Source organism: Coptis chinensis, chromosome 9 (genome assembly GCF_015680905.1).
Source record: "Coptis chinensis isolate HL-2020 chromosome 9, ASM1568090v1, whole genome shotgun sequence".
Taxonomy (NCBI): Eukaryota; Viridiplantae; Streptophyta; class Magnoliopsida; order Ranunculales; family Ranunculaceae; genus Coptis; species Coptis chinensis.
Window position 1 is genome coordinate 82,240,878 of NC_141464.1, and position 22,462 is coordinate 82,263,339.

Below are 22,462 nucleotides of genomic sequence, written 5' to 3' on the forward strand. Positions count from 1 at the left end.
CTTTCCTTCCTATACATATTACATTCTTATTGTTTTATAAGCTCCTCCGTTCCCAATTACTCATTATTGTATGTAACCGCAATTGTTGACAATCTCACTTAATAATTACACTTAACAAAATTGCACACAAACCCTCTATATGTGTCTTCTTTTATTGGTTATTGGTTCCATATATATGGTAGTTTAGAGGTGTGTCATATATATCCTTTTAGAACTCTAGCTCTCTGAATTTTATTAGTGTTTGGTGCATTTAAGGGTTTTATCGGGGTATACGGTGACCCACAGCATATACGGCTTGTGGGTCACCGTTTGACTATGTACATGGCCCCGTCGGAAACAAGATACTCCAATGCGGTTGAATGTGTATAAATCAACATAGAAGTTTATATACAAATATTGGTTTTTCCACCGTATGCAACAATGGGTGGACGGTACCCAAAACATTTGAAAATGGTTCAAATTTTGTGGGAAATTGAAATCTAAAATATTTCTATTGCTTTATAATTTTATATAGATTTTAGATCTTTAATTATTTTGGGTTTTGTTTAATGAAACGATGAAAGGTTGAAAAAAGGACCCATCATACTCAAAATTCATCCCCATCTACTCAAACCATACTTAAATACTTAATTCCACAGTCAAAACTCTAAGGAGTAAATCACAATTAAACAAAATACTAAATAAGCCCTTTACTTACAATCCTCCCAATAACAAGGACTCAACTAAAACTAAAAACACTCCCAAGTCCCAATAAATAAACACAACACTTTAACCTTTCTTCTGCAACATCAAATTTTTTTGGCTCTAGAAATTTCCAGAAGAAGAATGAGTTCATGGAACTACGCAGTAACTGCTCACAAACCAACTAACGTCACTCATTCTTGCGTTGGCAATTTCACTAGCCCACATGAGCTCAATCTCATTATAGCGTACGTTTTTTTTTTTTTTTTTTTTTTTTGTTTAGTTTTTTTTTTTTTTTTTTTCTAGTATTGGGTTTTGAGTTTAATGAATGAGCTTATGTCAAAAATCAAAACTTTTGCATTGATACTATAATGAATATATTTTTTAGAAAAAAATATAGTGGTGGAATAGTGGATTTAGTTTATTTTGATGAATTGTGAAAAAGGCCCAGCCTTTTATTTGCCCATTAGAGTTGTTGAAACAGCTAAATGTTATTGGATTAGCTTTTGAGGAATAAGTGTAATATGAATTTGTGCATTTGGCAGTGAATACTCTGGTATCATCACCCAAAGGTTTTACCGACTTTGCTAGTCGGAATGTAGCTATAAGCCTATAATGTCCTATAATTACCAATTTTGTGTATAATTGTTAAACTTGAATCTAGGAATTTATTGCCACATGTGGACCACTCTTGCTGGAGTCTTATTCATATATTCATCCATGCTGCTAAATATCCGAAAATGGGAGAATGGCGAATAAAAAACTCCAAACCCAAATAGCAATAGTGCATTTAGAATGAGAGCTCACCAAAGCTAAATGTTTCTTACAATATAGAAAGAGCACAAGTGACAGCCATTGGTTGTTGGTGAGGATGATTGTTTTATTCAAAATTGATTTCATTCAGTTAATATTTGTTCTTACTTCTGTTTCACACAGGAAATGCACACGTATCGAGATTCATTTGCTTACTCCTCAAGGATTGCAGGTGACTTTTACTAATTATAAAGTTTTCACTAAGAGCCTTACAGCTTCTACAACTGGATAGTTCTTCTCTTTGTTTGTTATTCTAGTGTCTTAGTCTGGAGAAAGGTTGGGACCTATGTCTAGAAATGTGTAGGATAGTCATGTTTTTCTTCATCATATAGTAGTATTGTGCTACTTGAAACTTCATCGTTTACTGGACTTTTCCAACGTTTTTGTTGAGTCGTCATATCTTTCGATAGCACTTGATAAGTCATATACATGGTTAGTTTATGTACAGGGAATATACATACAAATCAAATACGTGCATAATTTGCATATAATACAGATATTGCTAAATGCATATATAGATATCTACGTCTATGTATAAATAACATTCGATAGTAAAATGATATTGTCATACATAGGTACATGTATTTTTATATATTTAGAACATACATTTCTCTTGCATTTGTCGTGGATTATTGGACTTGAGTGTAAGGAATCAACCAGTAAGTTATTGTATAATTGCTCGCAGGCTATGGTGGATGTTCCGATATATGGAAGGATCGCTACAGTTGAGCTTTTCCGTCCTTATGTAAGTTTTTTTTTAGTTGATGGCTAATAGTTATTTTGTGATACTGTTTTGCTCAGTGATCTGTCTCATTTTATTCCTTTGTATCTACACAGGGTGAAGCTCAAGATTTTCTATTTATAGCTACAGAAAGATATAAGTTTTGTGTTCTTCAATGGGATGCAGAAACGTCTGACCTAATCACCAGGTTATAATTTTTTTTTTTTTTTTTTTTTTTTTTTGCTTGGTAATTTACTTTTTCAGTGCTACTATTGTTGTTTGGGCCATGCGATTATTTTTCATTTGTCTTGTTTCTCTAGTCTTGTATAATGGTATGCATCTCTCCTCTAACATCTGCATGTAACACATTGTTTTTTTCTTGTCACAACCCAGATTTGAATTAGTTGTATATATATATATATACATATATATATGCAATTTGTTTGTCAAACGAATTACAAATGGGTGTCATTTTAAGTTAGTAATTTATCGTACACTTATTCCCCAATGTTCCCATCGTCCTACTCCCTGAGTCCCTGGAATAGATAATATCTGTTTACTCCTAGGAATTTGTTGATCTGAATCTCAGAGAAGGAACATTGTCTATATGCATTTGGAATGATAATTCTTCCCACTCAATAGGTGGAAATATAATTGTTCCTGGATATTGGGAAATCCTGGGGTGTTATCTCTTTGTTATCTATTTTATATTGCTGCCAAATCATTTGACAAGTTTATGAACCAAAATCATACATAAAAGTTGTGCTTTCCATTGCATGCAGAGCAATGGGAGATGTCTCTGATCGGATTGGTCGCCCTACAGACAATGGACAGGTATGTCTCTACCCAATTGTTGTACCTTCTTCTTCTGTGCTTGCTTGCTATTAGACCGACACATCTTACTCCTTCCCCTCTGCGTTGATCTTTTTCTCCCTCCTAATAATGTTTATTATGGTAGATTTGAATACATTGCCAAACACTCTTCCTGGTTGTCTGCTGAAAACCACAGTTGAGTGTAAAAAGTTGATGCTTATCAAATTGACAATAGTAGATTGATGGTTATCAAAGGTTGCTCCTTTTGTGTACACTATCATGTTAGGGAACTAGTCTGCTGCTGTTATTAGGAAACTATAATTATTTCAATTAGGAGTTGCAATTGATTTAGGAAGTTGAGTCCAAGTCTGCTATAATTCTCTAGTTAAAGAGAATAAGTGTAATGTCGGACCAAGTCAGAAAGATTGAAAAAAGTAATTAGTTTTCAGTTCAGAAATAATATGAGTTTAGGGTAGTTCTATCTCTAATCAAAAGATCAATAGGTGGCTTATGATCTCCAATTCAAAAGATCATACTAGGGACCTTGATTAATTTGGTTAAGGAGTTTATTATATAACATTTCTCTGTTCATGTATCATTATTTTCTCTAAAGCAAAGCGATCTCCTCTTGCACATGCAAGTTTTTTTTTTATGGCATTGACACCCCTATATTCACATTAATTCCCTTTCTTGTTTTAGATTGGCATAATAGATCCTGATTGTAGATTGATTGGTCTTCATCTATACGATGGCTTATTTAAGGTATGTAGTTTCCGACAAAAGTACCTTTTCTCCTTTTCTTCTCGAGTTTCTGTTGGAAGCATTCAGGAATTGTCTTTGAATTGAGAGTTTTCGAGACTTTACAAAAAAAATTATGATGATTCCGAAAAATTCAATTGTGTACAGGTTATTCCCTTCGATAACAGAGGACAGCTCAAGGAAGCATTTAACATTAGGTATTCTTTCTTTATTCATCTATTTCCAGTTTGTTTACTTACTATATTTCTTGGTGGAGATGTACTTGCTGTTTGTGTCATATAGGTCAGCTTCATGATAGTGATTGCCTGGTTATATAACTGTGTTATCCTATGCAAGTTTGTTGATTGGTTTGATCACTGGACACTTGAGATTTGCTTCAAGTAATATGTAGCCCTGCAGTTTCCAGTATTAGTAATTCAGTATTGGGATTGTGTTGTATTTACTGTTGGAGCTATTCGCATGAAATGTTTTATAAATTATAATCCAGGCATCTTAGATTTCGTATTATGTTTGAATAAATCCTGTGTTTTCTGGAAAAGAGTTTTTGGATTGTATGAAGCTTCTCAAATGCTGTTCCAGTCCATTTAGAGTTAATTTGGCTAGTGTTTTGTTTAGAAGGCTGAAATCTCAAAACCTGGTTAAGATGTTTTAGTTACCATGCAAGTTTGGAGTATCCCGCTTTAAAAAAAAAGGTTTAGATAGAGTATCATTGAAACCTTAGAGGGGCATTGTGTATGGGTGGAACGATTTTGTGAAAGGTATCACCCTAAACACCCGCTACCATCAAATCTATTTCCTTTTGGGAAGACATTTGGGTAGGAGAAGTCATTGCAAGAGAAATTTAGCGATATGTTTGTGTTGGCCACTAACAAGAAAACATTTATGTCGGATTACATGGAAAGAAGAGAACAAAGAATGGAGTGGAATGTGACTTTAAGAAGAGATTTTTAAATGATTAGGAAATGGAATCCTACGAGTCACTTTTGGCTACCTCTTATCAATAGGAGGATAAGTTTGGGAAGGTGGATGGAAGGAATTGGTTGTAGGACAATAGAGGAGTTTTGGGTGCGGTCTTTTTACCACATGTTTGCTAAGGAGTATGCTGTGCACAACCTAGAAGATGAAGAGATATGGATGGATTTGATTCCGTTTAAAGTGGCTTTCTTTTGTTGACTTGCTTTCTTGGGGAGAATGAAAACATTGACGTCTTGAATAGAAGAGGTATGGAGCTCCATAATGTTTGCCCCTCTTGCAAAGTGAGTGAGGAGTACCTTTTCGGAGGATATTTAGGAAATTTTCTTCTTATCATTCCTTAAACATTGGAGGACGCCTTCTAACATCAAGGAAGCGCTAAGTAGTGAACCCATACTAGATCCACTTTCTAGCAAGGTATCATGGATCGCGGAATACCTTTCTAGAGCTATTGTTTGGAACTTGTGGAAGGAGAGGAACACAAAGATATTCAAGCAACTAGAAAAAGACATCCACAAGGTAGTGGAAGAGATCAAAGAAGAGTTACGTGATTGGGCATGTGCTAACTCATGTTTTGGAGTGCTAACCTGCCAAGATTTTATCTATAATTGGGATGCCCTTGTAATATAAAGGGCTTGTAACTGGGTAGAGGGGATCTTCTTGGGCATTGAGTAGCTCCTTGCTACGTGGCCTATTACTTGCAACAGTATAATGTTATCATATTAGTGTGATCAAAAAAGAAAAAAAAAAAAAAAAAAAAAAAGAAAAAAAGAAAGAAAGAAAGAAAGAAAGAAGACAGCTTACAGTATTCCTCCTTGGATTGTAATGTATCCTCATAAAGAAACTTATTTTCATTGGTAAAGAAAAGAATAGAAAAGATTTTTAAATTGGTAATGGAAAAAATAGAGGATGGATGAGTAAACTCTGATCAGCAGGGATGCCCTTAGGATTTATAGCTTTATAATTGAATTGGTCTGCACTCTGTATTATGTTGAAGACCTTGTCTTCCTTATCATGTATGCATCTTCCAAATCAGTTTCTACTTATAAAAAAAAGTAAAAATATAAAACTGAGTTAGTACTATGTTATTTGTTTTAAACTCACATCATCAAATAACTTATAACTGCAGGCTTGAAGAGCTTCAGGTTTTGGATATCAAGTTCCTCTACGGTTGTTCAAAACCTACAATTGTAGTCCTCTACCAGGTCTGAAACTTGTTCGTACATTCTTTTTTTAGCCTGTAAAATAATTCCTGTGATTATTTACTTTCGAAAAATAATACCTGGTATTTCAAGTCCATTTCTCTCTAAATGTGTTTGTGAGGCCATTATTGACTACAAACTTGTCATTGAGACATGTATGAATATAGATTTCAAGGTGGTTTAATCTGGTCTTGGGTTCCTAGCATCTGGAGTTTACCTTTTGGAATTTAATTGACCATCAAGCTGTGTGCATAACAAACTGCTTCGCTGGTAAAACTAGCAGCACAGCTCATTGAAAAATGAATATTTATTATCCTTAATTTCAGGATAGTAAAGATGCTCGACATGTTAAGACTTATGAAGTTGCGCTAAAGGAAAAAGATTTTGTGGAGGGCCCCTGGTCACAGAATAATCTTGATAATGGAGCTGGTCTTATAATCCCTGTTCCAATGCCACTGGGTGGTGTTATAATTATTGGAGAGGAAACAATTGTTTATTGTAGTGCTACTGCATTTAAAGCCATTCCAACCAGACCAGTAAGTCATAAGATTGCTCTAATCTTCCTCTAGTACTACTCTTTCAAGATGTCATATTTCCCATAGAGCTATTTGAGTTGCATTGTGATAGTTCACCCGACTTTCTCTTCCAGTCCATTACAAGAGCCTACGGAAGGGTGGACGCTGATGGTTCACGGTACTTGCTCAGTGATCATGCTGGACTTCTTCATTTACTGGTTATTACCCACGAGAAAGAAAGGTGCTGCACTGTCTCTAGTTTTTGGTTATGTATCATATTTACTTAGAATAGTTATGTTTCTTGTGGCATCAGGTACCCGTGGTCAAATTTTTATTTGTGTCAATTGGCTTACTGCTTTGATATTTTTTACTTTCTCCCTCTCAAATATACTGAGTTTGTCTTATCTGTGTACATCTTGTAGGGTGACAGGTCTCAAAATTGAGCTCTTGGGGGAGACGTCTATTGCATCGACAATATCTTATCTTGACAATGCATTTGTCTTTGTCGGTTCAAATTATGGAGATTCACAGGTACGCATCCTTTTTTTTTATGATAATGTGTGCATATTATATGCTCCTATTATGTGCATTTTCAAGTTTTTTTTTTTTTGATGGGTTTAAAATGTGTGGGCAAGCCTGTTTTTAAAGAGATCAGTAACTCAATAGTGTGTAGCGGGGTTCGAACCCCAGACCTCTGGTATCATCACCCAAAGGTTTTACCAACTTAGCTAGAAGGCACTTACCATATTCAAGGTTTAGAACACTCTTAAGCCGGTTTCTATGTGTAATTCCTTTTTCTCGTTAATTGTGGTTCCTTTTTTTTTTGTAAAGCTATAATTTCGTGTCTAAAGCTAACCTAATCACACACCAATGTTGTGTGTGCAGCTCATAAAGCTGAACCTTCAACCTGATGCCAAAGGATCGTATGTGGAAGTTCTGGAAAGGTATGTTAATTTGGGGCCTATTGTGGATTTCTGTGTGGTTGATCTTGAGAGACAAGGCCAAGGTCAGGTTGTAACTTGTTCTGGTGCTTATAAAGATGGCTCTCTGCGAATAGTTCGAAATGGCATAGGGATCAATGAACAGGTCTGGTATATCCCCTGCCTTTTTGAATTATTTTGGATATATATATTTGATTTTTTTTTTCAAAATAGCATTTTATGATATATTGCAGGCTTCAGTAGAGCTTCAAGGAATCAAAGGGATGTGGTCCCTACGATCGTCTACTGACGATCTATATGATACCTTCTTGGTTGTAAGCTTTATCAGTGAGACACGAATTTTGGCAATGAACAGTGATGATGAGTTAGAGGAGACGGAGATAGAAGGTTTTGATTCACAGGTTCAGACTTTATTTTGTCATGATGCCGTGCACAACCAACTTTTGCAGGTGACAATCCGAGCTAATGCTCATTATTAGTTAAGTTAATTATTTTGTACATGTTCTAAAAAATTGAATTGTGATGTTTTATATATGTTTGTATGGTATTGGAAAATGCGTAAAAGCATATATAAATTCATCGTACCTGTTGAGGCATAGTGGCTATAACATCTGACCTACCTGCCCATGGAAAAAATAGGAGAAACAGTATTGTATCTTTTTTGATATTCTTTCATTCCTGTTATTCTTTAAGAATGTTATTATGTGTCAGAGACACGTGTCGAGTCAATATGCTTGTGTTTTCCTGTAAATGTAGAACAATTTAGTCTCTAAATGTATGTTACATGGACACACCATATTCTAAAAATAATCTGTCAGATACATATCCATGTGTCCGTGTCGGACACACATGGACACATTGTATGTGATATATCTCAATTTTTGACATTTTACCGTGTCAGACACTTTGTCTCTGTGTCGGATACGGACACGTGTGTCCGTGTCAATGTAACATAGCTCTAAATGTTTAGCTTTTATACATATCATTGATACAGCCATACATGTTGATTTTTGCCATATCATGGTAGGCTGATAGGACTTTGTTAGACTTTTGACAAATGAACAATTTTGACATGAGATGCTGAAAAACAAATCTCATTTTGTAGGTGACTGCAAGCTCTGTACGACTAGTCAATTCAACATCTCGCGATCTTTGTCATGACTGGAAAGCACCATCAGGATTTTCAGTGAATGTCGCCACAGCAAATGCAACTCAGGTTTCATCCAGACTTCTTTAGTTATGGTTTTTCACCATCTTAGATTAAGAGTCATGAACTCTGGTTATTTTGAGAGAACTTTGAATAATACCAAAGAAAGCTTGTGTTGCTATCTGGAAATTGATCCTGAAAGTTGTTCTCTCTTTCTAAAAATATCTGTTACCATCATCAAAGAAGTCTGTTGTGCATTAGCTTATGTATGTTATGCACATGTCATCTGGACACAATATATTTTCTTAGCTTAGTCTACACATTGTTCTAAAGGCAAAACAAATTATTGTTGGTGCTTAGCCAAGTAATCCTTTGATTCTGAGACACGAAACCTACCCGCTATTAACTGATTTGGGTCAAGGCTTCGAGGGGCTGGTCGTAAAACCCGTTAAACTCTTTAAGTAAATGGGTTGGGTCTTGTTTAACATCTCAGCCCGATGTTTTAACCCCGCTTAAATATATACATATTTTAAATTTAAATATACAAAATAAAATGACCTTGTCTTACAATGTTTTAGTGTCCAAGTCCTAAGCACCAAAATCACAAGTACATGATCATTAGTTTCTCCTCTCCTTTTTTAAAATTGTTATTATTATTAAAATTAACAATATTATTATTATTATTTTAGGCAAAATTCACTTTGTTTAGTAATATTAATGATTTGTTACATAAATTACTATGTTTTAGTGTCCAAGTCCTAAGTCCAATGTTTTTGTTTCTCTGTATATGTAGCATATCTTATTCCACCTCTATACAATGTACTTTGCTTTCTGTGAACAAAGAGTATAAAGTACAAGAAAGAAAGAAAATTTATTATTTTGGAGAGAAAACAAGTAGTCCTTGACTGCATATGGTTTCTTTTATGTGCCATAATATGCATTTGTATTCTGTGTACAACCAACAAATAAAACTCATTGGTTTTTTGTGCTTTTTTGGTTATTGACAGGTTTTACTTGCAACTGGTGGTGGTCACTTAGTGTACCTAGATATTGGTGATGGGGTATTGACTGAAGTAAAACACGCTCAATTGGAATATGAAGTATCATGCCTAGACATTAATCCCATCGGTGAAAACTCTAATAGTAGTCAGCTGGCTGCGGTTGGAATGTGGACGGACATGAGCGTTAGGATATTTTCCCTTCCTGGTTTGGATCTCATTACAAAGGAGCATTTGGGTGGAGAAGTTATTCCTCGCTCTGTTCTTTTGTGCGCCTTTGAAGGGGTATGCTTATAAATCTCATTCTGTTGTTTTTTGGTTTAGTTGTAGAACACGTAAAAATCCTTTTGGGCTGGCTTCCATTAATCTGATGATTTAATGATTTATACAAGGATACCATTACCGTATTACGAATTGCTTGCCTGCAAGGAATTGTTTATTCTGGGTATAATGAAACTAAGTGCATATTCATAGCAGATGTAGGAACACAATAGAACTGTGGAAACAGTGTAAAAGTTAATAGGTTTAATGGACCAACTTGATATTGGTTTTAGGGGTCTCCTAGATGGTCACAAAGTACAGGCACGAGTTTAAACTTACCAATATAAAAACTCAAACCAGTGAAATTCTTCTTGGGTGGTAATGGAAAATAATACATAAACGGGCTTGAAAGTTTTTGATGCAGTGCAAAAAATATGTCATTCCTTAAATGCGTTAGGGAGATGTTCTTGTTTCCATACTATCGCACTTTATGACAACCCAAAATCTTTGTTTATTTTTCTTTGGTCTGTTTTATGTAAAGCTTTTTTAACTTTTGATAAGACGGTTCTAGACAGCTTTTCTCTCAAAACTTTGATCTTTTCGTGGTAATGGTGGACTGAATTCAATGTTGGGTTACTTGCATACCTGCTGCTTCTGTACTATTTTCTTATGTGTTTTCATAGTTTTGAACTGGTCTTTTCTCTCTTCTATGTTTGTCTGGTAAAAAAACATTTGACATGCTTTCTTCTTCAGGTGTCATACTTATTATGTGCCCTTGGAGACGGACACCTGTTCAATTTTCTTTTAAACTTGAGTACTGGTGAATTATCAGACCGGAAAAAGGTTTCTCTTGGAACGCAACCGATTACTCTGCGCACTTTTTCATCTAAAAACACCACCCACGTGTTTGCTGCTTCAGATAGGCCAACTGTCATCTATAGTAGTAACAAGAAATTACTCTACAGTAATGTAAATTTGAAAGAAGTTAGCCATATGTGCCCTTTCAACTCTGCTGCTTTTCCTGACAGGTACCTCACATCTTTTATCATGAGTAGATCCATTATTATTTAAATGCCATATTAGGATTTTTTATTGGATTCCTCATTGTGTCAACAGCCTTGCTATTGCAAAAGAAGATGAACTTACAATCGGCACTATCGATGATATCCAGAAGCTTCATATACGAACAATTCCCCTTGGGGAGCAACCAAGACGTATCGCTCATCAGGAGCAGTCTCGAACATTTGCCATCTGTTGTATGAAGTATGGCCAGTCAAGCACCGAAGAATCTGAAATGCACTTTGTTCGTTTGCTTGATGACCAAACTTTTGAGTTCATATCAACCTATCCGCTTGACACATACGAGTATGGTTGCTCTATCCTCAGTTGTACCTTTGCAGATGACAGCAATTCATATTACTGTCTGGGAACAGCATATGTTTTGCAGGAAGAAAGTGAACCTTCTAAGGTAAGAGAAACTTCCGATCTGCTTATTGTAGCAAGTAAATGTCAGGAGAAGTGGCATTATACGATAGGTGGTCATGTCATTTGTTCTTTATCACATTCATTTCAACCCATTAATGTGATCTTACCCAAGAAATTGTTGTAACTAGCATTACTATTTACATATCTTTTACTTACCATTCAAAGATAATGGATATTCGAATAAGTATTTAAGATTATCCTTTAAAAGTTATAAATTTTACATATAATCTCAGAAATGTATTTGATCGCAACTGTCTATTGGGAGGCATCACCCCAATGCTTAATCACTGCAATATGCTGTCATATATTGGTTACTTTGAGTATTTCAGCATTCTCTTGTCTTCTCCATGTGAATGTATATACAGGATACCAACTGATCAAGTTGTTTGATAAAGTCAATCATATCAGGGTGCGTAGTTTGCTTCCACTTAGGTGCACAACAAGATTATTATCGAAAAAAAAAGTGCACAACACGATGACAAAATCCCCCCTTCCTCCCCCTCTCCCTCACTTATTTTTTTTGACTTTACCTCATTATAGCCTCCTTTCTCCTCTCTGATAGGGATAAATGCGTTCCTCAAGAATTTGGAGTCTCTAAGCTACTAGTTACGTACATATCCTCATTATTGTTTGGGATTAAATGGGTTCTTGTTAACTGGAAATTAACAATGAAAAGTTCGATTTTGGATAAATAGAATTTTTTTCATTGACCAACATACGGGTGCACCTATAATTGGTCCTGCTTCTTAGGCCAAGGAAATCTGTTGATGTGGGTGGCTTTGCCATATGTCAGAACTGAAGGAATCTATAGCATCTACAACTAAGAAAGTAGAAGTTCAGAGTCATATATGAAGCGAGTTTAGTGTGCTTTGAAGATCTTTTGTTTGAAGTCTATGCTTTCAGTGTATACAATACTTTGATAGAGTTTAAGAGCTTGCTTGTAGCAAACAAATCCTAGAAACGTGAAGGTCTATGCAGTCAAAGGCTCGCCTAGACCCATTGCCTGTTGCCTAGCTCCTAGGCTGACCTCCAGCGCATAGTTAGTGTATGCGCTTTCAACTGCATGTTCATGATGTCTATGTGACAACTCTGTCTAGGTTTCTGAATCTCTCTTCTTCTTCTTCTCTTTTTAGTTATAGATAGTTCATGAGTTGACTAATTTTCGGACTTAATTTATTCTCAAACTGTTTTTATTTTTCTACTTATATTTGGTTTTACTAACTATAGAAACAATTTCAGGGGAGGATACTGGTCTTTGCAGTTGAAGATGGGAAACTACAATTAATTGCAGAGAAGGAAACTAAGGGAGCAGTTTACTCTTTGAATGCCTTCAATGGAAAACTTCTTGCTGCTATCAATCAAAAAATGCAGTTGTACAAGTGGATGTTGCGAGATGATGGTTCACGTGAATTGCAATCTGAGTGTGGACATCATGGACATATAATTGCACTTTATGTCCAAACTCGTGGAGATTTTATTGTTGTTGGTGATCTGATGAAATCTATCAATCTGTTAATATATAAGGTATGTAGCAGTTTTCTTTTATGTGCTTCCTTGGTGTTTGATCTCTTCCCCGTGTCATGAATATGGTTCCTTGTTTTTTGTCTTTATTGTTGTTCATGTGTTGGGAGTGTGATCCATAAGATGTGTGAAGAAATTTGCAAATTTTGCTATCTATTGCACAAGACACGGACTTGTGGTAGCCGTCAGATACGGGAATCAGGTGTTTGACATGACATCTACAAGAAGCGGAATATCGACACACATTACACAGTTTTATTTTAGCTTATTGCGGTTCAGTTTTCTGCTTACACACACACACGCACACACAATGAGAGATAGAGGAATTTATAAACTCAAAAACATGGTAAAAAAAATGGAATCTACATCAGACTATCTAGTGTTAAACATCTCTATCTAGAGCAACCCTCAACTTGAAGTCTTTTTGTTGAAGATTCTGAAATAAAGGGTTCCACCACCTTATATACCGGTATATATGAGTGTGTCAGGATACTCCCCCGTTGCTGATATGGTAAATATATGGCGCTTGTCGTCAAGGCATTGGCTAGTGAAATGTGTTTTGAGTACATCTCTTATCTTACAGTCTTTTCTATATCAAAACTTAAGACATGTTTCCTAGTTTTTGTTCTCCTTTTTCTTATTATGTTTTATATCTTTGAAGTTTTGGTAAATTCCTGATTTCGTGGCTCCATCCACCCTCATATATAAGTGATATTGGACGAAAGTTAAAGGGGTCGGAACTTGTCCTGAATAATACATTGTTCTTATCTAATTGTAAAGTCATCTCGGTACGAACACTTGGCCTAAGTAGTCAAACTATTGGATTATGTACAAACTCCAACTCCAAAAGATTAAAGATGTGACTTGCATGTTGAAACTCTATTTCCATAGATGATTTTTTTCTTCCTTTTCTGGTTGTGACATTTAGTTATGAAAATTAATAAGCGTCTCACTAATTCTTTATTGGACATCCTTCTTCAGCATGAGGAGGGTGCAATTGAAGAGCGTGCTCGCGACCACAATGCAAATTGGATGACTGCCGTTGAGATTCTTGATGATGATGTCTATCTTGGTGCCGAGAATAACTTCAACATCTTTACCGTCAGGAAGAACAGTGAGGGTGCCACTGATGAGGAGCGGGGGCGTTTAGAGGTTGTTGGTGAGTATCACCTTGGTGAGTTTATCAATCGCTTCCGACATGGTTCACTTGTCATGCGCCTTCCAGATTCCGATGTTGGCCAGATTCCGACTGTCATTTATGGCACCGTTAATGGTGTGATTGGGGTCATTGCATCACTTCCACATGAACAATACCTTTTCTTGGAGAAGTTGCAGTCAAACTTGGTGAAGGTCATAAAGGGTGTTGGGGTTTAAGTCATGATCATTGGAGGTCTTTCAACAATGAAAAGAAGACTGCTGATGCAAAAAATTTCTTGGATGGAGATCTTATCGAGTCATTTCTCGATCTCAGTCGGAAGAGGATGGAGGAGATATCGAAGGCAATGAGCGTTTCTGTAGAGGATCTTTGCAAGAGAGTAGAAGAATTGACAAGGTTGCATTGATGTAGTGAGAGTTTGAGTCTTTGAGATATGCTAAACCCCATGCCTTAAGATCTGTGTTGTCAATGTTATCTTCTCCTCAGCTGTATCTTATTACGTCTTTTCCTATTTTGTGTGTTTTGTTCAATATGAAAGAATGTAGGGATTAGGGAAGCTCATAGGTAAATATTAGTCTTTTCCTATTACGTCTTTTCCTTTTTCATCTCTGTACAAATTCTCAGGTGCAAGTAGGAAATGCTAAATAAACGGCTATGTCAATCCTGCTGTGTGCTCAATTCTATTTGGAGTTTGTATGTCCCAGGTCGTGCTTCTGAGTCAAACAAAAGATCAGTTTGGCTTTGGCAGAGTTTGTGAAAATTCTTGTTTTAAGTTTGTGGAATCCACAAATGAGGGGACTAAGGATAACACTGATCGAACACAAGTAATTTCCTTACTAATTGTGGTTTGAGATTAGATTGTCCAACATCCAATTCTGTAAATAGTGAATCTATTAATTCCCACTATAGTTGTTCCGAGCTACTGAAACACCAATGCTGATCGTGATGCAATTCCTTTCTAGTTGGATAAAAAAGATAGGCTTAATTAGTATTATCCCCAAAAAAAATCTTCCACTAGATTTCAAACACACAGTCAATTTGGTTTTATTGTTAAACAAAAATTTCTGCATTATTTTCAAAAACTTTTAATTTTAATTATTTAACTTTTCATGATACAAATGTTTAAACCAAGTCATTAATTCATTATATCTAACGCAAGATTTATGCACTATAACTTTTAAGGTTATTTGACTGATGATACAAATGTTTAGTCATTAATTCATTATACATCTTTTGGATGATGATACTAGAGGTCTGATACTCGAATCCCGCCATCAAAGAATTACTGATCTTATTTAATAACAGGTTTGCCAATATAGAAATTTGAGAATAGAAGAATATCTAACGGAACAAGTTACTATTCAATTTAAACATCAAGGACGTGAAACCAGCTGCTCTCATTAAATATTGAACAGATATACTTCTCTACAACTATAGAGATTTGGTTAGGTTGAGTTGGTCATATTCCTTTGTATGAGTTATTTATGCGTAGCTTTCGAACATCTCGCATAAGAAAATGCATGGGCGTAATGGCATATAAATATTGTACGCTTAGCTGGTTTATAATTGGACTTTCTTCATTGGTAGTATCTCTGTATCTGTCCACATGGCCTAGCTGGACAAAATAGACAGCAGTTACTCAACGCCATCTGTTAGAATTATTGCTATCAATGTTTTCTACTTGGTGCTTCTAAAGCTCAAAATCTTAGCATATAGTTTATTCCTTGTCGATTATTCAAGTAATAGCCGTGGCCCATGGGTGAAGTGCTTGTGTACTTAATAACACTTGCAATCTTTTATATCACATCAATACAACTTAATAATCTTTCATGTTTTGGAAGCAAACTAACAAACTTTGGAAGCAAGACAAAAAAAAATTGCGCTACGAATTATCTATGGTAGATTTTTTTTTTCTACATTGTGCTCAACAAATCATAGAGTAGATATTATCAAATAAACACCATGATATATCTATCTATATCTTTTTTTCTAAATTGCCTTGTGGTAAATTTTGTAGTATTTCATCAGTTGAATTGATATCATCAACTACAAAGTGTCGATATTGCCAAGAGATTCTCAATATGAAAAATTCATCGCGATGTGTCAACACATCGAATATATTTGCAATAGATATTATAAAATAGATATCGTAATATATAATCTCTATCCATAGTTGATATCATGATAATATGATATACTTTTGTATTATGTTTAGACATCAGTTTTTTTTTCTTCTCACCATGTTTTCATACATTGTATTTTGATAAATTGTAGTAATAAATTGCATTATATCACCAGTTGAATTGATACCATCGACCTCAAATTGTTTTATATCCTTGAGATATCCCCCAATATCATGAATTTAGCGCGATGTGTCAACATATCAAATCTCATGAATTTACCACAATGTATCAAATATTGCATGACTGTTGATATTCTCTAATATATTGTGATTTTATTATTATTATTTTTTCTAATCTAACTCCTATAAAGAAAATGAGGGCTTCAACAGTAAATTCATCACGCCATTCATTTTTTTTTCCGATTTTACCCCTTGCCAAACACAAATATTATAATTTATGCCATTTTTTGTTTTATTTTTTTTTATTTTGCCTTTTTATCTAACTCCTATAAAGAAAACGAAGGCTTCATCAGTCCATAAATTAATGAAAAATAAAATAAAATCGGAAATTGTTAAGGTGGCGGAGACACGTACAAAAGACTAGTATATTATGATAGATGGTCAAAGATTCTACATCAGCTAGAGGAGAGTATGACCTGCTAATGAACCCATTGTGAATTTGGATGTTAATATATAGTATATATATATATATTTTATGGTGAAATATCTAGTATATCTATATAATGGAGTGGGTAACTAATTAAGACTTAAGAGGGCTCGCATTACAATTTTTCAACTTGGTTTTACCAAAAAAATCTATCAGCTTAGAGATTTACCGTCAATACTAATAAGTAGCCATACTGATAAATCATATCCGTGGCTGATATCTATAATGCGTTCTTTGTTTCAGAGCAAGTCTTTTACTAATTAAAAATTTTTGATCCTGATATGCAGTGCTGCAATAGTGATTTATATTAAAAAAAGTGTGACTCTTGGTTATTTTTTCGTGACTGTTTTATCTCTGTAATTTTGTTATAACTACAAATTTATCTCTACACTCCAACCAAAATCAAATAAATAAATACTACATATAAAAAAAATTAAATAAGTAATTCAATTTTTAGTAATTATTTTATAGATAGAATAGCACCAGCAATAGACTAGTCTATATAATTAGAGAGCAATTTTTTCTCCCACACATTAATCAACTCCATGATAGGTCTTCATTTACTCCGTCACAGTTTAAATCCAACAATACCATGGACAAGCTTGTAAACTCCTTGCCTATGTATCATCTCTAAATCACATTGTAAAATGTTTTTTTCTTTAATGGTTTCATAAATCAATTGTTTATGAATGACTTAATTTTTACAATCTAGTCTCATAATTAAACTTACATCAAAACAAAATTGCAGTGAAGTTCATATTTGGTCTTCAATCTTTGTTTTTTGCCCAAAAATTATTAGATTAAAATAAAATCGATAAAAAAAAAAAAAAAAAAAAAGAAATGGTACTAGGTAGCACTCTAGCATTCCTCATTTTCTGTTAATAAATTATATACGTTATATTTCAAAATTTAATTTATAACAGTCCATCAAAAACTTAATAACCAATTAACTAACTTGCCAAAACATTAATGATGACTTTGCTCACTGCACTAGTACTAGTCTCTTTTTCTCAGTTTTTTTTTTCCACACCTTCAGAAGGAAAAAAAAAAGCAGCAATAATCACTGTTTTGAGTTCCCAAAGTATTTGTTGTCTCATTCTAACACATGCCCTGTCTTTCATTTTCAACTCTACTCAAAGTGAAAAAGTTCCCATTCCTCAAAAACTACTACTACTACTTCTTCTCCTGCCTTTTTGTTTTCTTCTTGTTTGTTTCTTTCTTTCTTGGGGTTTTTTTTTTTAAGGTAGAAGAAGAACAAGTCTTTGTTGGTTTCTGAAGACTTGTGGTTGGTTGTAAAAGGTTGTAAGTTAAGAAAAAGGAAGTAAAGTGTGTTTTTTTAAGGAATGTTGTGTTGATTTTAGAAGTGGGAGACAAAATTTGGAATCTTTTACTGGATCCAGAGCTGAATATATGGTTACTAGTATTAGAGTTTATAGGTAAAGATTGAAACTTTGTGATTAAAGTGTAGTGGAGTGGTTTGGGGCTGTTAATCAAAAGCTCACATTGGGTGTTTGAGTTTCAGGTGGAGCTACTGTTTGCTTAATCTGTTGTGGTTTGAGGTTTTATGAAGTGGTATAAGAATATGGTTGTTTTGATGGGTTTAAGATTGTTTGGAGTGAATTGGGGCAGAACTTAGTACATTCTGTTATCAACTGAGAAAATAGTAGAGGCAATTTAAGGTTATTTTATTTCAGTTTCATTCAAATTATTGAAATGGCTTGTATGAAGTTGGGATCTAAAGCAGATTCTTTTCAACGGCAAGGGCAGGCATGGTAAGTTCCTTGATCTTTTAGTTTAGTTTTTTGCCGCAATTTACATTGTCCCCTTAGTTTAGATTACTTGGAATTTTGTGAAATATTAGAATTATGCTCAATGCATAACTGTTTTACAGTAGTTATTGTATTGATGTTCAAATGAACTGATATTGAAAAGATGAAAGTTCTCTTAGAATCATGGTTTTGTAAAATTGTGAACTATACTAGTTTGATATTTCACATTTTACAGCACACATTCATCTAGGCTTTTAACAGATTGACATTTCAAGGTTGAGAACTGTCACTTATACTCAAAGTAGATGTACCTTATCAGGCCTAGATTCTTCTTTCAAGTTGTTGCATTGAAGTTTTTTTTTTCCTGTAAGGCAAATACTTGTTACTTTTTTTAACCATAAAAAATGACACAAATAAGAGACAGGGTTTCACCACATAAAATCTGGAGTTGACCTACTGGTTGAAAACGTGTGCATCAGATTTAGCTAAATGGTTCCTAAAGCCAACTGATTTCTTTTGCTCCCTTTTTTTGTACAAATAGATTGTACATACTTTTTAAACTCGTCATGAAGTCAAAATCTTCATTAACTGACCTTGCTCCGCTGACAAATCATAGGTTATGTACAACTGGCCTCCCAAGTGATGTTGTTGTTGAAGTTGGAGAAATGTCCTTTCATCTTCATAAGGTTAGTTTTCTTTCACATACAGGCTTGTGTTATTTTGTTCTTGGCAAGTTTCATCTAGACTATAGAAAACCACGACTTAGTTTGCTGTTGTACCTTGGACCTACCGATTTCATAGGGCTTTCGTACAATATTAGACTTGATATTGTTACATTATTTACGTTTACATATGAATGATTGCTTGCAGTTCCCATTGCTTTCTCGAAGTGGTGTTTTGGAAAGATTGATTGCAGAGACACCAGATGGAGGAGAAGAGGGTTGTGTTGTACACCTTCCTGACATTCCCGGTGGTGCTAAAACATTTGAGCTAGTTGCCAAGTTCTGTTATGGTGTAAAACTTGAGCTCACTTCTTCAAATGTTGTATATCTCCGCTGTGCAGCCGAGCATCTGGAGATGACTGAAGATTATGGGGATGACAATCTAGTTGCACTGACTGAGCTTTTTCTCGCTCAGGTCGTGCTTCGTGGCTGGAAAGATTCTCTGAAGGCACTCCATACTTGTGAGGATGTCCTACCGCAGGCTGAAAATCTCCAGATTGTGAAGAGGTGCATTGAATCACTAGCGACAAAGGCATCCTCAGATCCAAATTTGTTTGGTTGGCCCATGGTGGAGCACAGTCGGCCCATGCAGAGCCCTGGTGGGAGTGTCTTGTGGAATGGCATAAGCACGGGAGCCAGGCCAAGAAACTTGAAATCTGACTGGTGGTATGCAGATGTATCAATTTTAAGTCTGCCGATGTATAAAAGGCTGATCTCAGTCATGGAATCTCGAGGCATCAATCAGGAGATCATTTCTGGTTCCCTCACTTCTTATGCAAAAAGATACCTACCTGGGTTAAACAGGCGACAGGTTGTCAGTGAGGCTACTACCCATCTCGCCCCTGTGGCTATGGGGGCTGTAGCATCTGAGGAAGATCAAAAACTGCTACTGGAAGAGATTGATAATTTACTGCCCATGCAGAAAGGCCTAACTACAACCAAGTTCCTCTTTGGGCTGCTTCGCACTGCCATGATACTTCGTGCAAGCTCCTCTAGCATATCAAATTTAGAGAGAAGGATTGGGATGCAGCTGGACCAGGCAACATTAGAAGATCTCCTAATGCCCAATTTCTCACATACAATGGAAACACTGTATAATGTTGAGTGTGTACAGCGGATTCTTGAGCACTTCCTGGCCATGGATCAGGTGACTGGTGGGGCCTCTCCGTGCTGTGCAGATGATGACCAGTTGATTGGCTCACCATCTCTCACTCCAATCACAATGGTAGCAAAGCTTATTGATGGTTACCTTGCAGAGGTTGCTCCTGACATTAATTTGAAACTGCCAAAAATTTTGTCATTGGCCGCAGCTGTACCTGACTATGCGAGGCCATTGGATGATGGGCTTTATCGGGCAATCGACATATATCTCAAGGTAATGAATCATAACTTCCACTAAGAGTGGTTGTCTGTACTTAAACAAGTAGGTTTCATCCCTATTCATGTTCCCTATGCATGTTATCAGTGGATTGTGAATGCATATTGATAAAGGCACGATGTACTAAATGGACTCAGTAGTGAGTCATCAAATATGCATCTAAATGGACTCAGTAGTGAGTTATTAAAAATCAGATTATTTCTCAAGTGATTAGTATTTGAAAACAGCTTGACGTATTTGAGCAGTTTGTAGCATATCCTCTTCAGTCAATTGCCATAACCATATGTATAAACACTGATGTTGTAAATCTACAGGCACACCCATGGCTCACGGAATCTGAGAAGGAGCAGGTATGCAGGCTGATGGACTGCCAAAAACTATCATTAGAAGCTTGCACGCATGCTGCCCAGAATGAAAGGCTTCCCCTCAGAGTAGTAGTCCAAGTACTCTTTTTTGAGCAGCTCCAGTTGAGGACATCAATTGCAGGCTGCTTCTTAGTCTCTGAGAACCTAGATGGATCTAGGCAGTTGAGGAGTGGGTTTGCTGGGTCAAACGAAGGTGGTGGGTGGGCAACTGCTGTTAGGGAAAACCAGGTACTAAAGGTAGGGATGGATAGTATGAGGATGCGGGTATCTGAACTAGAGAAAGAGTGTACAAACATGAAGCAGGAGATTGAAAAGTTGGGCAAGGGAAAGACTGGTAGTAGCACATGGGGAAACGTCTCCAAGAAGTTTGGGTTTAGGATCAAGTCGCAGATGTGCAGTGCTGAAGAGGGATCTGTGAGTAACCAGCACAAGGATGGTAATTTGAAGATTGAAAGGGTTAGGAAACATAAACACTTGTCTAAAGATGAGTGACTTTCGTAGTTGTTCATATACTTGTCTTTTGGATGGCTGTTGGCCTGCACCTCACTATTGTTGCGTCCATTGTTTTTGTTGCGTTATGTTCTCCTTTTGGTTTCTATTACCTCTGCCATGTAAGTAGATGTGGGATTTATAGATGGTCTGGTGTGGTTTGTGTTTCTTGTTACACCAAGTTCCACAAGTCCCCCTCTCAAGCCCCCTCCCACTCCCTCTCCCGCACAAGTATAGTGTATGTTACTCAGTTGGAAATGGACTTATCGTGGTTTTACATTTTATTTTATAATATTTACATTTTCAATTTCCTGACAAGTAGGGAATGCATGCTCTTTTCTGTTGTGGTGTTACATTATTCTCTATAATATTTGCATTTTCAATTCCCCAGTCAAGTGGGGAATGCTTGCTCACTTGACCTTGAACCTTTTAGTACCTTCTTGTTTAAGTGTGTAATGGTACTTTTGGCATTTTAGTTCTCGTTGAAAAATTCAGGATATGGGTATTTAGTTTCAATTTTTAGATATGTATCTGATAATATATTTTTTTTTTGGATATTTGAATCCATTGTTTCATGTGGAATATCATAGATATATCAAAATATCTGGATATTGTGGATATTTTTTGATATATCATGATATATTATTTATATTTATTTTTGGGTAATTTATAAATATTAAATAAAATTGTTATATATACAAAAATATTTCTAAATATCGTAAAAAGTATCATAAAATATCACAAATATTACAAATATCGTTTAAATATTTGGAGATATTTTGCGATATTTTGTATATATAACAACATTTTATTTATATATTTTTTTTATATTTAAATAAATATCTCCAAATATCATGATATATTAATAAATGTACTATGTTTCTTGGTACTTTTATTTGTTCTATTTTAAATATAAATTCAGAGCCGGTTTGGAATTAAACAATTTTAAATATTTCTGATAAAAG

At 35.3% G+C, this 22,462-nt stretch overlaps 2 protein-coding genes across 2 annotated transcripts; both read left to right on the plus strand.

Annotated features, from left to right (window-relative positions):
- Positions 1-771: 771 nt before the first annotated feature.
- On the plus strand, positions 772-14,646 carry LOC147478727 (DNA damage-binding protein 1-like). Its single transcript, XM_086584946.1, is given in 20 exon segments — positions 772-929; positions 1,618-1,666; positions 2,180-2,239; positions 2,332-2,423; positions 2,998-3,049; positions 3,728-3,790; positions 3,935-3,984; positions 5,889-5,964; positions 6,288-6,497; positions 6,611-6,717; positions 6,899-7,007; positions 7,362-7,562; positions 7,651-7,866; positions 8,523-8,633; positions 9,572-9,847; positions 10,577-10,851; positions 10,940-11,291; positions 12,548-12,832; positions 13,811-14,192; positions 14,195-14,646. Coding segments are annotated over 20 exon segments (3,267 nt in total). The 5' UTR covers positions 772-825; the 3' UTR covers positions 14,392-14,646.
- Positions 14,647-17,766: 3,120 nt separating this feature from the next.
- Positions 17,767-21,804, plus strand: LOC147478728 (Phototropic-responsive NPH3 family protein). Its single transcript, XM_086583174.1, has 4 exons — positions 17,767-18,546; positions 19,160-19,229; positions 19,414-20,640; positions 20,958-21,804. The coding sequence occupies exons 1-4, from the start codon at positions 18,488-18,490 to the stop codon at positions 21,498-21,500; spliced, it is 1,899 nt and encodes a 632-aa protein (XP_086439300.1). The 5' UTR covers positions 17,767-18,487; the 3' UTR covers positions 21,501-21,804.
- The last annotated feature ends 658 nt before the right edge of the window (positions 21,805-22,462 follow it).

What these genes read in the sequence shown, in the direction of transcription:
- LOC147478728 (XM_086583174.1), top strand. Translation starts at nt 18,488, where the DNA reads ATGGCTTGTATGAAGTTGGGATCTAAAGCAGATTCTTTTCAACGGCAA. An exon ending in CAACGGCAAGGGCAGGCATG is followed by an intron (nt 18,547 to 19,159) that starts GTAAGTTCCTTG and finishes GACAAATCATAG; the next exon opens with GTTATGTACAACTGGCCTCC. An exon ending in TGTCCTTTCATCTTCATAAG is followed by an intron (nt 19,230 to 19,413) that starts GTTAGTTTTCTT and finishes GATTGCTTGCAG; the next exon opens with TTCCCATTGCTTTCTCGAAG.